This window comes from Leucoraja erinacea, chromosome 24, assembly GCF_028641065.1.
Source record: "Leucoraja erinacea ecotype New England chromosome 24, Leri_hhj_1, whole genome shotgun sequence".
Taxonomy (NCBI): domain Eukaryota; kingdom Metazoa; phylum Chordata; class Chondrichthyes; order Rajiformes; family Rajidae; genus Leucoraja; species Leucoraja erinaceus.
This window is the reverse complement of record NC_073400.1, coordinates 33617400-33634899: the sequence shown is the minus strand read 5'-3', so window position 1 is coordinate 33634899 and position 17500 is coordinate 33617400. Positions and strand designations below refer to the sequence as shown.

Sequence of the window (17500 nt, the reverse complement as noted above, 5' to 3'; positions counted from 1 at the left end):
CATCTCACGGGCATCGGCGGTGAACCAAGATCTTCATCAGATTCTTCAACAGACGTCCAGAGATGTTGGGGGTGATCAGCCATGATCGCATTGAAGGGCCGTGCTGGCTCGAAGGGCCGAATGGCCTCTACTACTGCACCTATTGTCTATTGTCGATTATCGATTGAAAGGGCTCGCTACAACACTTGGACGGAGGTCGTCACATGACCATACTGAAATCTATAAAAGATTGGACGCATCTGTAACTGGATTATCTGAGGCTGAGTGGATTTCTAATCAACAACGGCATTTGTTTTTGTTTTATTAATATGGGGCTATAGTGCATCAGCAGCAGCTGTGAGCAGCTGTGAGGAGCAGCGACAGGAGTTTGTGTTCCTGCAACACGACTAATGCATTACAGGCCATGCCTCGCATTACAATTACTGCACGTCTCCGCGCACAGTGCGGGCGTGACTGTCCGCACCTCACCTGTAATCGGGGCAATAATGAGCAGAGAGACCGTGCGGGGTGGCCGACTGGCACAGGTTGCCCACACAGCACAGCACACCATGCCATAGTACACCTACACCACACCTACACCACACCTACACCACACCTACACCTACACCTACACCACACCCACACCTACACCACACCTACACCCACACCTACACCTACACCACACCTACACCACACCTACACCTACACCACACCTACACCTACACCACACCTACACCACCCCTACACCACACCTACACCTCCACCACACCTACACCTACACCACACCTACACCACACCTACACCTACACCTACACCTACACTACACCACACCTCCACCTACACCCACACCTACACCTACCCCACCCCACCACCCACACCTACACCACACCACACCACACCTACACCCACACCTACACTACACCACACCTACACCCCACACCACACCTACACCTACACCTACACCTACACCTACACACCCACCTACACTACACCTACACCCACACCTACACCTACCCCACACCACACCTCCACCACACCCACACCTCCACACCACACCTACACCCACACCTACACCTACACCACACCTACACCACTACACCACACCACACACACCACACCTACACCACACCTACACCACACACACCACCCTCCACCTACACCACACCTACACCCACACCTACACCTACACCTACACCACACCTACACCTACACCTACACCTACACCTACACCACCTACACCACACCTACACCTACACCACACCTACACCACACCACACCTACACCCACCTACACCACACCTACACCTACACCACACCACACCTACACCACACCTACACCACACCACACCTACACCTACACCTACACCTACACACCACACCTACACCTACACCACCACACCTACACCACACCTACACCCACTACACCTACACCACCCCCACACCACACCTACACCACACCTACACCACCACACCTACCACCCTACACCACACCTACACCTACACCACACCTACACCTACACCACACCTACACCTACACCACACCTACACCACACCTACACCACACCTACACCACACCTACACCAAACCTACACCTACACCACACCTACACCACACCTACACCTCCACCACACCTCAACCAACACCACACCTACACCACACCTACACAACACCACACCTACACCACACCACACCTACACCACACCTACACCTACACCACACCTACACCTCCACCACACCTCCACCACACCTACACCACACCTACACCTACACCACACCTACACCTGCACCTTCACCCATTCAATGGGTTATCCACCACAGAATGATGTCGTGTGGAAACAGGCCATTCGGCCCAACGTTCCCACGCCAGCCAACATGGCAAGTCAAGTCAACTTTATTTGTCACATACACATACAAGATGTACAGGGAAATGAAAGTGACAATGCCTGCAGATTGTGCTTCTTGTGTACGGCACTCAGCCTAAAGTTGTCGGACAACTTGTTCTATTTGATCTTATTTGATAGTGCACGCTAGGTTGATTGCATTCGTTGAAACAGGGCGGGTGGACCACGTGAAGGTTGCAACCTCCCGCCCCCGGGATTGTGCAAAACAACTGAACAGAACGGAACCAGTATTTACATTAAAAAGGAGACAACAGTATTTCCGCCCAGGTGAGATCAGAGTTTACAGTCCTGACGCCTGTGGGAAGAAACTCCGTCTCATCCTCTCTGTTTTCACTGCGTGACACTGACTGTAGCAGCTGGAACAGTCTGTTGTAGGGGTCCTTCATGATCTTGCTGGCTCTGGATCTGTACCTCCTGGTGTATAGGTCCTGCAGGGAGGCGAGTGTAATTCCCAGTGTGTTCGGCCGAACGCACTACTCTCTGCAGAGCCTCCCTGTCCTGGGCAGAGCAGTTCCCAAACCAGATCGAGGTGTTTCCGGTCAGGTTGCTTTCCACAGCCCCAGCGTAGAAGGACTGAATGATCCTCAGAGAGACTCTGAATTTCCTCAGCTGCCTGAGATGATAAAGGCACTGCCTTGTCTTACTCACCAGTGCGGCAGTGTGTGTTGTCCATGTCAGATCCTCTGTGATGTGGACGCCCAGGTATTTAAACCTATGCCCTCTGGTTCTTGATTCCACTACTCTGGGCAAGAGACCGTATGTTTACACAATATATTCCTCGAATGATTTTATACATCATCTGCCAAACATCTCTTCAAAGTCAAAGTCAAAGTCGCCTTTATTGTCATTCAGACATTTCGGTCTGAACGAAATGTTGTTGCTTTGCAGTCATACATATAATAAATAACAAAACACACAATTAACACAAATTTAACATCCACCACAGTGAGTTCACCAGACACCTCCTCACTGTGATGGAGGCAAAAGTCTTAAAGTCTTTGTCTTTTCCCCTCCTTGCTCTCCCTCTGCGCTGAGGTGATCCATGCCTCCGATGTTGTGACCCCACTGGGTGATGAACACTAACCCCCGAGACCAGCACCACACTCGCCAGCGGTAGAATGGCACGATGGGCCGAAGGGCCTGCATCCACGCTGTATGTCCAGAGTCTGGTAAAGATCAGATGTGGTGTGAAATGCCCCAGGTCTGTACTGAAGTGAACCAGAGGCGGGCTAAAGTGGGCCAAAGTGGGCCAAAGTGGGCCAAAGTGGAGTTTAATCTGCAGCCTAACGTCATTGCAAAGGTTCATGTTTAAAACAACTTCTAATGTAATGCACTGTGGTGCTGACAGACTGAGAGGTGTGAGCTTTACCCGACAGACTGATTACTTGAATACTCTAGAGCTAATTCTAGACAAGCAACGGCAGCTATTGTTGTGTTGGTGGTTTTGCCTTCTCTTTAGAGTTGTTCCCTTTGTAAATCTTCACTGAGTCGCCCGTTCCAGCCCTGCTTACATCTTGAAGATTGTTGCCTTTGATTGATTTCTGCATAATGAACTTAATGGCCCATAATTTGCTGTCAAAATAGCGGAGAGTCTAATGGGGCCTGTTGTTATTTAGTCCCGCACAATGCTGTTGGAGCCTGGGGCACGGCAGATGTAGGCTCAACACGAGCAGAGCCAAGGTCCAGCACTGACCACAGGTTTCATGATGACCCCACTCATGCCACCGTGACAATCCTTATAGATACAGCGTGGAAACAGGCCCTTCGGCCCACCGAGTCCGTGCCGACCAGCGATCCCCGCACACTGACACTATCCTACACACACTGGGGACAATTTACACTTAGGGCCAATTAACCTACAAACCTGCACGCCTTTGGAGCGTGGGAGGAAACCAGAGATCTCGGAGAAAACCCACGCAGGTCACGGGGAGAACGTGCAAACTCCGTACAGACAGCACCCGTAGTCAGGATGGAACCCGGGTCTCTGGCGCTGTGAGGCAGCAGCTCTACCCGCTGCACCACCGTGCCACCCACAGGTGTGGAGGATGGAGGAATGTTGAGAGTATTAGCCGTCTCTCTCTACACTGAACCCTGGTGTCAACAGGCACAGCGCTGATCCCCCCCCGTCACACTAACACCGGTTTCAGTTGCTGTAATTAGCCGACCGTTGATTTGTCCTCACTCTCAGAGTGAGTTTGATTGTAACCATCCCTCTCCTGATTGTCGAGCGCGAGGTTCCAGCCCAGAACAAAGGCTGCAGTGATTAGCTGGAATCATATGGTAGCAAGTTGACAAATGGGTGCAGCAATTTCTAATTCACTGACTACTCTGAAACACATCAAACACAATGAACATGGAAAATAATTCCCCTTTACTGCGTATTAAACCTTTCTGCTGTAGTCTTTCTTATGTAGTCTTCTGTAGATTATGCAGGAGCTTTATCATGGAACATTTGCAATTATTTGTTGAGATGCAGAATCCCAGAGAGGAGCAGAGGGAAGATTTAGAAACTGCATCAGCGGAACCCAAACCCACTGTCCAATAAATGATAACCTGACCCCAATGCAGCCTTGTATCAATATGGTCACTGGCAGGATCTCTGGCCTGAGGCTTTAATGCAAACACTTTCATTCATGGAATGTATTTCAAGTCACTTTGTAGATAATACGCGCATTTTAAAATCACTTTTCCTGCTTTATAGATCATTTTTTAATTTATCTTAGCGATCGGTGAATGACCATGTTCAGCATTTGCACATTCAGAACGCAAAGCTTGGAATATTTCTAATTTAACTTGGTATTTAACCTTTGCTCTAGTTGGCTGTGAGCATTAATCAGCAGGCAGTACTCTCTCTCTGTCTCTCTGTCTCTCTGTCTCTCTGTCTCTCTCTCCGTCTCTCCCTTTCTCTCTCCCTTTCTCTCTCGTCTTTCCCTCTCCCTTTCTCTCTCCCTTTCTCTCTCCCCCTCTCCCCCTCTCCCCCTCTCCCCCTCTCCCCCTCTCCCCCTCTCCCTCTCTCCCCCCTCCCCCCTCTCCCCCTCTCCCCCTCTCCCTCCCCTCCCCTCTCCCCTCTTCCCCTCTCCCCCTCTTCCCCCTCTTCCCCTCTCCCCTCTTCCTCTCTCTCCCTCTTCCTCTCTCCCCTCTCTCCTCCCTCCCCTCTCCCCCTCTCTCCCTCCCCCCCCCTCCCCTTCTCCCCTCTCTCCCCCCTCTCTCTCCCCCTCTCCCCCCTCTCCCCTCTCCCCCTCTCTCTCTCCCCCTCCCCCCTCTTCCCCTCTTCCCCTCTCCCCCTCTCCCCCTCTCCTCCCCTCCTCCCCCCCTCTCCCCCTCTCCCCTCTCTCTCCTCCTCTCTCCCTCCCCTCCCCCCTCTTCTCCCCTCTCCCCCCTCCCTCCCTCTCTTCTCTCCCTCTCACTCTCACTCTCTCGCTCTCCATCTCTCCCTCTCTCCCTATCTCTCTCTCCCTCCCTCCCCCTCTCTCCCTCTCGCCCTCTCTTCCCTCTCTCTCCCTCTCCCCCTCCCTCTCTCTCCCCCCTCTCTCCCTCTCTCTCTCTCTCTCTCTCCCTCTCTCCCTCTCCTCCTCTCCCCCTCTCCCCCCCTCTCTCTCCCTCTCCCCCTCCCCCTCTCTTCCCCTCTCTCTCTCCCCCTCTCCCCCTCTCCCCCTCTCTTCCCCTCCCCCTCTCTCCCTCTCCCCCTCTCTCCCTCTCCTCTCTCCCCCCTCTCTCCCCTCTCTCTCCCCCTCTCTCCCTCTCCCCCTCTCTCTCCCCTCTCTCCCTCTCCCACTCTCTCCCTCTCTCTCTCTCCCCCTCTCTCCCTCTCTCCCTCTCTCCCTCTCTCTCCTCATTACATCCCTATACAAAAACAGGGATGTAATGCTGAGACTATAAGGTGCTGTCGAGGCCACATTTGTTAGCGATTAGTGAGCAATTTGGGCCCCAGATCTGAGGAAGGATGTGCCGGCTCTGGAGACGGAACAGAGGAGATTTCCCAGGATTGAGTGGGTTAGCATATGATGAGCGTTTGTCGGCACTGGGCCTGTACTCGCTGGAGTTTAGAAGGATGAGGGGGGGCCTCAATGAAACATGCAGAATAATGAAAGGCCTGGATAGAGTGGATGTGGAGAGGATGTTTCCACTAGTGGGAGAGTCTAGGATTAGAGGGCACAGCCTCAGAATTACAGGATGTTCTTTTAGGAAGGAGATGAGGAGGAATTTCTTTAGTCAGAGGGTGGTGAATCTGTGGAATTCTTTGCCACAGACGACTGTGGAGGCCAAGTCAGTGGATATTTTTAAGGTTGAGAGATAGATTCTTGATTAGTTCGGGGTTATGGGGAGAAGGCAGGAGAATGGGGTTAGGAGGGAGAGATAGAATGGTGCAGTAGACTTGATGGGCCGAATGGCTATCACTTATGACCTTATGAATGTGGTGAGTGATGGTAGACTGGGTCCCAGTGGCTGGCCACCATCACACGATGCCACATGCCCCATTGATGCTGCCTGATCCATACATTCCACCCGCCCCATCCTGCCGTTCTTTCCCCCCTAATCTAGTGCAGAGTCCAGAGTGTTTTATTGCTCTGTGTCCCAACTTGCAGCCACACTACACAACATGTAAACATGTCAGTCACTGTTTAGACTGACAGCTCCTGGTGATAGCCACATGTTTTACCATAATAGATATGTTTATTTCTATTACGCACTGTTCATCAAACCACCAGAATTAAACACACTGACTTTGAGGGATATCTATATATATATATATATATATATATATATATCTCAATATATCTATATATATATATCAATGGGGCTGGTTGCATGGACCAAGCAGCATACAATCCCTATATATATATACGTCAGGGCAATGGGCAGGGTCTATAGACCTGCACGGGAAGGTAGACGCTCCCACCCCCACCAGTCTCGGGCAGATGGGGCTCGTCAGTCTGGGAAGGCGGCCCATCTAGGAGAGGGAAAACTCTGATTTAAAACCTCCACTGCCTTGTGACCAGATCCAGTCATGGAAAAGGCTCCAGCAGTAAACCTCAAGAAAGTTGGAGCCACTAAGGCAGTTCATCGTTGTCTACAACCTCGCTCTGGCAGCTCCTGCGATGGCGCTGGTGCCAAACTGTAACAGCCCTGCTGTTCCTTTGGATCGATCAGCGACGTGGAGAGGGGGGGACGTGGGGGACGTGGAGAGGGGGGATGGGGGGAGGGGGGATGTGGAGAGGGGGGGACGTGGAGAGGGGGGGACGTGGAGAGGGGGGGACGTGGAGAGGGGGGGAGGGGGGGACGGGGGGAGGGGGGGGGGGGGATGTGGAGAGGGGGGACGTGGAGAGGGGGGGACGTGGAGGGGGGGATGTGGGGAGGGGGGGGATGTGGAGAGGGGGGGATGTGGAGAGGGGGGGGGAGAGGTGGTGGAGAGGGGGGATGGGCAACATCTTTCCTATAACACGGTGCCCAGAACTGAACACAATACTCTAAATGCGGTCTCACCAACGCCTTATACAACTGCAACATGACCTCCCGACTTCTATACTCAATACTCTGACTGATGAAGGCCAATGTACCAAAAGCCTTTTTGACCACCTGATGTACCTGCGACTCATGGGGGAGCATTGACAGGTAACATTCACCTGTCGTGTCTCGTTCTTCAGCCTAGCTACCTGCACCTTTTGGGAAGTGTGATTGGATGCAGAGTGGTGTCAGATGAAGCTGTCTGTGGGAGCTTCTCACAGAAGGAAGATACAAATTCTGTGGCAAAATTAATAATAAGGGAGTAATCCTTTGAGCGGGAGATTATTCTCAGATTCCAGAGGATTACACATCAGATCAGCAAACCTCGGAGGTGATTACTGACTGAGCTGCAGCCAGTGATTTTAATATTGGAATTATTGTGTTTAAAATAAAACTGTAATGAGTTTATCTTGAGGTGTGTTCTTCCAACACAGGAAGTGGTGCCAAGGGAAGCTGATGCAACCTATCAACGAGTTTAGTTTAGAGATACAGTGCGGAAACAGACCCTTCAGCCCATCCAGTCCGTGCCGACCAGCGACCCCCGCACACTAACACTATCCTACACACACTGGCAACAAACTACATTCATACCGAAGCCAATTAACCTACAAACCTGTACGTCTTGGAGTGTGGGAGGAAACCGGAGCACCCGGATAAAACCCACGCAGGTCACGGGGAGAACGTGCAAACTCCGTACAGACAGCACCCGTAGTCAGGATCGAACCCGGGTCTCTGGTGCTACAAGTGCTGTAAAGCCCCTGTCCCAGAGCTCTCCCGAGTTTAAAAAACAATCAAACTTGTGGAACCTCACGCTGTTGAAAAAACTTCACCAGTTTCCGCGTTTCCCGAGTACCTGCCGTTAGCGTTACGGGCTGCTACAAGCCACTACGGGCTGCTACGGGCCGCTACGGGCCGTTACAAGCCGCTACGGGCCGTTACAAGCCGCTACGGGCTGCTACGAGCCGCTACGACGCTACGGGCCGCTACGGGCCGCTACGGGCCGCTACGACGGGCCGTTACGGGCGGCTACGGGCCGTTACAAGCCGCTACGGGCTGCTACGGGCCGCTACGAGCCGCTACGGGCGGCTACGAGACGCTACGGGCCGCTACAGGACATCCACGAGCTCCGACGTACCCGCTACGTACATTCTACGTACTTACCACCAGTTTCATTTTTTTTGTAAACTTGGGAGAGCTCTTGGGTGAACTCGCACGGTGGGACAGGGGCTTCAGGCAACAACTCCACCTCTGCATCACCGTGCCGCCCTTACATATATTACAAGACTTGATGGTGTCAGAACTGTCTGCTCACAGACCGGGCCTTGTCCAGGGGGAGATTAGTTTATTAATGTGGAACTATTGACTATAACTGTCTCCCTGAGGTTGGCAGCAGGAGAACGTTAACTCACCCCTAACACTGCCCCCGCACACCCACACAGGAACTGTCACCGATCAATTCCCTGTGACAACATGTTAAAGAGGGAACTGCAGATGCTGGAGAATCGAAGGTTACACAGAAAAGCTGGAGAAACTCAGCGGGTGCAGCAGCATCTATGGAGCGAAGGAAATAGGCAACGTTTCGGGCCGAAACCCTTCTTCAGACTGAAGAAGGGTTTCGGCCCGAAACGTTGCCTATTTCCTTCGCTCCATAGATGCTGCTGCACCCGCTGAGTTTCTCCAGCTTTTCTGTGTAACCCTGTGACAACATGTCCCTCAAAGTCAGGATGTGGTGGATTCTGGTGGTTTGATGAACTGTACGTAATACATAAACTAATATATCTATTACGGTAAAACATGTTGTTATCACCAGCAGCTTACAGCAGGCTGTCAGTCTAAATGGTGACAGACACAGAGTGCTGGAGTAACTCAGCGGGTCAGGCAGCATCTGTGGAGAACATGGATAGGTGACGTTTCACAGAGTGCTGGAGTAACTCAGCGGGTGCAGCAGCATCTGTGGAGAACATGGATAGGTGACGTTTCACAGAGTGCTGGAGTAACTCAGCGGGTCAGGCAGCATCTATGGAGCTAAGGAAATAGGTAACGTTTCGGGCCGAAACCCGGAAGGGTTTCGGCCCGAAACATTACCTATTTCCTTAGCTCCATAGATGCTGCTGCACCGTAACTCAGCGGGTCAGGCAGCATCTGTGGAGAGAAGGAATGGGTGACGTTTCGGGTCAAGACTCTTCTTCAGACTGAGAGTCAGGGGAGAGTGAGACAGAGATATGGAAGGGTAAGGTGTGAAAACGCCAGATCAAAGCAGATGGTGTCTAGGAAATGGATCATCGTTAGGTGAGGGGAAGACAAACTAATATTTAATCAGGAGAGCGTTTATTTTATGGATACAGCGTGGAAACAGGCCCTTTGGCTCATCGAGTCCGCACCGACCACAATCACCCCGTACACTAGTTCAGTCCTACACACACTGGGGACAATTTACAGAAGCCAATTAACCTACAAACCTGCACGTCTTTGGAGTGTGGGAGGAAACCGGAGCACCCGGAGAAAACCCACGCAGGTCACGGGGAGAACGTGCAAACTCCGTACAGACAGCACCCGTAGTCAGGGTCGAACCCGGGTCTCTGGCACTGTGTAGCAGCAGCTCTATCGTGGCTGCGTTGGGCAGGTGGGCTGGTGTTGGTGTGGGGGGGGGGGTGACAGGTGGGTGACAGGTGGGTGACAGGTGGGCTGGTGTTGTGGGGTGGGGGGGTGACAGGTGGGTGACAGGTGGGTGACAGGTGGGTGACAGGTGGGCTGGTGTTGTGGGGGATTGGGGGGGTGACAGGTGGGTGATGTGCCTGTCAGGAGGGATGGGTGTGCGGGATTGGTCAAACACTCCTGACATCCCAGTCCTGGCTTTGACCTTTCCTGATATTCCTGAACTACTATCTACCTCATTGGTGACACTCGGACTATCTTTGATCGAAATTTACAGGACTTTACGTTGCATTAAACGTTATTCCTTCATCATGTATCTGTACACTGTGGACGGCTCGATTGTAATCATGTGTAGTCTTTCCGCTGACTGGTTAGCACGCAACAAAAGCTTTTCACTGTACCTCGCTACACGTGACAATAAACTAAACTCAAAACTAAACCTCTGTGGGAGTGGGAGGGTCACTAGAGGGTTTTACCTGCGTGAAGTCCATGGTTCTCACACACCCATGGGTGGGGGGGGTGTGGAGGGTGTGGTAGGGTGTGGGGGGGGGTGTGGGGGGGGGGCGGGTGGGGTGTGGGGGGTGTGTGCTGAGGGATGTGGGGGGGGAGTGTGGGTGGGCATGTGCGTTTGATGCCACTGTGTGACGTTTGACCATCACTGACCCATGTGTCCTGGCCACAGGTGTGTGTGGACGGCCCGGACCAGGGATGGAGGCCGTACGAGACAGTGCCGGTGATGGATGACTCCGTGCTGAGGGACATGGGATTCTCCACTGACCATCGCTACCTGTACCTCATGTCCCAGCGCCAGGTGAGTGACCGACAGCGGGGGGGGGGCCACACTGCGGCCTGGTGCTGACCCCGCTTGACAACACACTGACCCCTGGTCAACAAACTTCTCTGACACTGACCAACACAATGGTCTTCGTTGGAATGATTTGACCAAAAAGATTCTTGCTGAACTTGCTGGAATAGTTAGTGATGTCCAATCAAAGTTGTCTCTGTAGAAGGGTCTCGACCTGCAACGTCACCTATCCATGTTCCCCACAGATGCTGCCTGACCCGCTGAGTTACTCCAGCACTCTGTGAAACGTCACCTATCCATGTTCTCCACAGATGCTGCCTGACCCGCTGAGTTACTCCAGCACTCTGTGTGGTCAGTGATGGGTCGAGGTGTTTTACCGGATTTGCAACTTGCTCTCATTGATCCACATTGATCTGGTTATTGATTATTGGACATTAGTCTGTGTTGACGAGCTTGTTGAGCTGCATCATGTAAGAACTTCATTGACCTGTGAGTGACCGGCATGTATGACCATTGCTTGACCCGTGAGACGACAAACCAATGCGGACCCTCTGCTTGACCACTCACCAGTAACCACAGACGATTGTCCATCTCCATCTCCCTGACCTTCCTGTGAAGGCCATTGGCCATGTGGCCATGTTACGGACAGGGCTCAACGAGTGCATTAAGCTGCTCTTTACTCTACCTCAGTACATGATGATAAATACACTGGAACTCTCCCTAACACTGGTGCCCAGGTGGCTCCAATAACCCAATGTTGATTAGAATCAATCATATTTAGCCTCACATTTATTGTGCGTTCTCTTGCTGGTTCTTTCTGAATTAGAACCATATGAGTGGAATAGCCATTAGGCAGCTTGTTTAACTAAATCACTGCCATCAGTGGCAGCTCTGGGCTTGTGAATCCATCAGCAGGTCTCCCTCCACTAGTGTTGTGGCTGCTCCCGGTCTCTGCCTCGCCCCTCACGAGTCTCTAACGTTTAGTCCAAGATAAAGCCAGCAAAGTCCAATCAAAGATAGTCTAAGAGTCACCAGTGAGGTAGATGGGAGGTCAGGACTGCTCTCTGGTTGGTGAGAGGACGGTTCAGTTGCCTGATAACAGCCGGGAAGAAACTGTCCCTGAATCTTGAGGTGTGCGTTTTCACACTTCTGTAACTCTTGCCCGATGGGAGAGGGGAATAGAGGGAGTGACCGGGGGTGAGACTGGTCCTTGATGATGCTGCTGGCCTTGCCGAGGCAGCGTGAGGTGTAGATGGAGTGGATGGAGTGGATGGAGGGGAGGTTGGTTTGTGTGACGGTCTGGGCTGTGTCCACAATTCTCTGCGATGTCTTGCGGTCTCAACACCCTTTGATGGCGTTTGTCTGAAGACTCGCACTGGCTTCCTGTGAGTTTGGGCACCCGTCACATTGTCCGGGCCAACTCCAATCTGGAGTGTGATCTGTAGAGGCTGAATCATCAACGGAGACATGGCAGGAAAATTAATTGGAAAAGATTCCCATATTTTAATTATAGCTCAGTTTCTCAAGTGTCAGTTCTGAGTAATTTAACCTTTTTTGATAAGAAAAATCTAAATGTAATCTTCAGCTTCTGGCTGTCTGGATGTGATCCAACTCCATGGCTGAATGTTTGAGAAATCTGCATTAAACAGAGATGATGTATTGCCTGGTTAATCACAGAGTTTAAACGCTGCCGAGATAGTTTCCTGCTGGTGGAGCGGGGTCCAGGTGGCATGGGGACGGGAATGGGATGGGGACAGGAATGGGATGGGGATGGGGATGAGAATGGGATGGGATGGGGACAGGAATGGGATGGGGACAGGAATGGGATGGGAACGGGAATGTGATGGGGACGGGAATGGGATGTGGACGGGAATGGGATGGGGATGGGAATGGGATGGGGATGGGGATGAGAATGGGATGGGAATGGGATGGGAATGGGATGGGTACGGGAATGGGATGGGGATGGGAATGGGATGGGGACGGGGATGGGATGTGGATGGGAATGGGAATGGGACGGGAATGGGATGGGGATGGGAATAGCTCCGTGTTCTAGAACTATGTAATCCTAGAGGATCAGAGCTACAGGGAAGGGTTGAGTCGGCTGGGACTCTATTCCCTGGAGCGCAGGGGGATGGGGGATGATCTTATAGAGGTGTATAAAATCATGAGAGTAGGGGATCTCTTAGAGGACACAGGTTCAAGGTGAAAGGGAAAAGATTTAATAAGAATCTGAGGGGTAACTTTTTCACACAAAGGGTGGTGGGTGTATGGAACGAGCTGCCAGAGGAGGTAGTTGAGGCAGGGACTATCCCAACGTTTAAGAAACAGGTAGAAAAATACATGGATAGGACAGATTTGGAGGGATATGGACCAAACACAGGCAGGTGGGGCTAGGGTAGATGGGACATGTTGGCCGGTGTGGGCAAGTTGGGCCGAAGGGCCTGTTTCCATGCTGTATCACTCGATGACTAGTCCAGTCTAAGTTTCTAGGATGTGGTTGCCCAATGTTCCAGGAATATTCAAACTGTGTAGGTTTATCTTTGGTCTACTAGGAACATTGTTCTAGGCTCAGGCAGTCCAGTCCCAGGTTCTAGGAGGTTTTGGTCGAATGATCGAGGACCAGGTTGTTCTGGGACCAGGTTGTTCTGGGACCAGGTTGTTCTGGGACCAGGTTGTTCTGGGACCAGGTTGTTCTAGGACCAGGTTGATGAGCTCCCTGCTCTAGCACCAAGCGGCTCAACTTGTATAGTTCACAGTTTGGTTCTAAACATCTCTGTTGGAGTCCACAAAATGATCTTCATTGGGGAATTTTGACCAAGCGCTGGGAGAAATTGAATTGTTCCTGTTGTTGGGGGGAGTCCAGAACCGGGGGTCTCCATTTAAGAATAAGAGGTCGGCCATTTAGGACTGAGATGAGGAAACACCCAGAGAGTTGTGAATTTGTGGAACTCTCTGCAACAGAAGGCAGTGGAGGCCAATCTTTCAAGAGAGAGTTAGATTTAGCTCTTAGGGCTAACGGAATCAAGGGATATGGGGAGAAAGCAGGAACAGGGTACTGATTTTGGATGATCAGCCATGATCATATTGAATGGCGGTGCAGGCTCGAAGGGCTGAATGGCCTCCTGCACCTATTTTCTATGTTTCTAAGCCCAACCAAAAGTGAATCTGTGGAAGAGTCTTGACGTGAAACATCACCTATCCATGTTCTGCAGAGATGCTGCCTGACCCGCTGAATTACTCCAGCACTCTGTGTCTTTTTTTTGTAAACTGCTCTGTAACTGGGCACGGGATTTTACAGAAGAAAGATAATTTGTGGGATACGACACGACTTCATGTTCTGGAATGTTTAAGAAGGAACTGCAGATGCTGGTTTACAAAAAAAAGACCCAGAGTGCTGGAGTAATTCAGCGGGTCAGCGTTGCCTATTTCCTTTGCTCCATAGATGCTGCCTCACCCGCTGAGTTTCTCCAGCATTGTTGTCCATCTTCATGTTCTGTTGCTGGACCTTTGTCCAGCCCCTTTGTCCAGCCCCTTTGTCCAGCCAGCTCGTCAATCAATCATTCCGGCCCAATTAATGATGCTTTAATTATTCTCTGCTTGAACCATCTGCTACAATTGTCCGAGTTTGCGATAAAGCTGCAGATAATTTACTGTGCGGCATGAAGTCACAGCGTACGCTACTCTACGATACAGCACGACGTGACACGGTAAAACATTATTCATCCCAGGATCTGCCGGTGGTCGTAAACACAAGATACACTAATCATGGAATTAAATGTGGCAAGGATTGGGGATGTGGGGGAGGGTGGGGAGTCAGTCTACCCCACAACAGATGGACAAGAGTTGTACAGTTTGATAGCTACAGGGAAGATTCTGTAGGGAATCGCAACTTGATCGCTCAGTCTAGAAGCAGTGTGGATCGGTGATGGACAAGTGATGTGTGTACAGTGTGGATCGGTGATGGACCAGTGTGTACAGTGTGGGTCGGTGATGTACATACAGTGTGGATCGGTCAGTGATGTACGTACGTTCCTGCACTGAGCCAACAATACAACATTTTTATAAAACAGGCAGAATACACCAGAACAACCCATCTGTTTTTGCCAATTTCCCTCCACACCCATGGGTGCAGCAGGAACACCCTGTAACGTTGCCTCAGTTAGTTGTAGAGTGACGTTGTGTCGTCAGGCCCTTCGACCCAACTCTTCCATGCCAGAGAAGGAATGGGTGACGTTTTGAGTTGAGACCCTTCTTCAGACTGTATTGAAGGTGTCGTTGTTTCAAGTTGGTCCTTGGTGTTTGGCCACTAACCCTAACATTTCTCTGGGTCATTACGTGATTGTACTGGGCAGGATGTGTATTGTCAGTGAAGAATTCAGCTGTGAAACCAGATCACTCTCAACACACACTCTCCGCTGCTGCTGCTCTCTGAGCCAACAACAGCTCACGTTCCAAACCACCATGCAAAGTCCTTGCAGTTGTTCATTCCATTTGTATGGAACAAACTGTACATTCACCCCTGTTACAGCCCAGCTCAGATAACATCAGCCTCAGTCTGTCTGCAAATATCACCAGGAACCTGGCCCGACACTCCAGCACTTCTCCCAATCACTCCCCCTAAAGAAGGAGGGTCCCACCTGAAATGTCCCCACAGATGCTGCCTGACCCGCTGAGTTACTCCAGCACTCTGTGAAACGTCACCTATCCATGTTCTCCACAGATGCTGCCTGACCCGCTGAGTTACTCCAGCACTCTGTGAAACGTCACCTATCCATGTTCTCCACAGATGCTGCCTGACCCACTCAGTTATGGTGCAGCAGCATCTATGGAGCGAAGGAAATAGGTAATGTTTCGGGCCGAAATCCTTCTGGAAATAGGCAACGTTTCGGGCCGAAACCCTTATGGGTTTCAGCCCGAAACGTTGCCTATTTCCTTAGCTCCACAGATGCTGCTGCACCCGCTGAGTTACTCCAGCACTCTGTGAAACGTCACCTATCCATGTTCTCCACAGATGCTGCCTGGCCCGTGTTCACACTAGTTCCACATTATTTCCCTTCCTCACACACTCCTGGAACACCCTCATCAATTATCTAATTCCCCATATCCCTTCATACCGTTAGCCCTTAGAGCTAAATCTAACTCTCTCTTGAATACATACAATAGGTGCTCTTGATATAGACGTGATCATATCCACGTGCCTGTCTAAAAGCTGAAACCCCACTATCGTATCTGCCTCCACCACCACCCCTGGCAGCACGATCCAGGCACCCACCTCCCACTGTGTGTTATATTCCTTAATCTATAACTCTGCAAGACTTCAGATAGACACAAAGTGCTGGAGTAACTCAGCGGGTCAGGCAGCATCTGTGGAGAACATGGGGGTGGGTGAGTGCGAGTGTGGGGGGAGGGTTGGTGTGTGTGTGTGTGTGTGTGTGTGAGTGTGTGTGTGTGTGTGTGTGTGTGTGTGTGTGTGTGTGTGTGTGTGTGTGTGTGTGTGTGTGTGTGTGTGTGTGTGTGTGTGTGTGTGTGTGTGTGTGTGTGTGCGTGTGTACGTGTGTGTGTGTGTGTGTGTGTGTGTGTGTGTGTGTGTGTGTGTGTGTGTGTGTGTGTGTGTGTATGTGTGTACGTGTGTGTGTGTGTGTGTGTGTGTGTGTGTGTGTGTGTGTGTGTGTGTGTGTGTGTGTGTGTGTGTGTGTGTGTGTGTGTGTGTGTGTGTGTGTGTGTGTGTGTGTGAGTGTGTGTGTGTGTGAGTGTGTGTGTGTGTGTGTGTGTGTGTGTGTGTGTGTGTGTGTGTGTGTGTGTGTGTGTGTGTGTGTGTGTGTGTGTGTGTGTGTGTGTGTGTGTGTGTGTGTGTGTGTGTGTGTGTGTGTGTGTGTGTGTGTTGCTCCCCCGTGTCGACAGGGAACCGATCAGACGGAAACTAAATGACTCCACGGTAATGTTGCATTTCCCAATTTCAGAAACTGTTCATCTATGAAGTTTTTAATGTAACGTTAATACTGATCCATTCCAGGCGCTGTAGACAGACTAATGAGAGTAGGGGCAGTGAACCAGGGCAGGCAGGCGGGCAGGCAGGCGGGCGGGTATATCTCGGGCAAGTCTTTGCTCACAGACTGCTGAGGTTAACGTCGCTCACATCCCTAGCTGGGAAACTGCAGCCATTGTGCCCATTTTGTACAGATCAGTCTGAAGATACGTGGCCCATCCCCTCTCTCCAGAGATGCTGCCTGTCCCGCTGAGTTCCTCCAGTATATTTGTCTCCCTCCTGCTAATTGTATACGGTGCTGTTGAACATGGACAGCACTGCATCAAGGATTAGAAACTGTGGCAGGCGATGCGAAGCACATTGTGTGAGTGTAAAACTGGGGAGAAGGCTGGAGAATTCTGGAGGCTCCATGAACAGGGGTCACAGTTTAAGAATAAGGGGTCGGCCATTTAGGACTGAGGTGAGGAGAAAACTTCTTCACCCAGAGAGTTGTGAATCTGTGGAATTCTCTGCCACAGAAGGCAGTGGAGGCCAATTCACTGGATGTTTTCAAGAGAGAGTTAGATTTAGCTCTTAGGGCTAACGGAATCAAGGGATATGGGGAGAAAGCAGGAACGGGGTACTGATTGTGGATGATCAGCCATGATCATATTGAATGGCGGTGCTGGTT

At 51.3% G+C, this 17500-nt stretch overlaps 1 protein-coding gene across 1 annotated transcript in view; it reads left to right on the top strand.

Moving 5' to 3' along the window:
* The window catches only part of LOC129708979 (plexin-A2-like), a 196982-nt gene that overhangs the window by 54317 nt on the left and 125165 nt on the right, over window positions 1-17500 (top strand). The window contains 1 exon segment of the mRNA XM_055655091.1: window positions 10722-10850. Within this exon segment, the coding sequence (XP_055511066.1) occupies window positions 10722-10850 (129 nt within the window).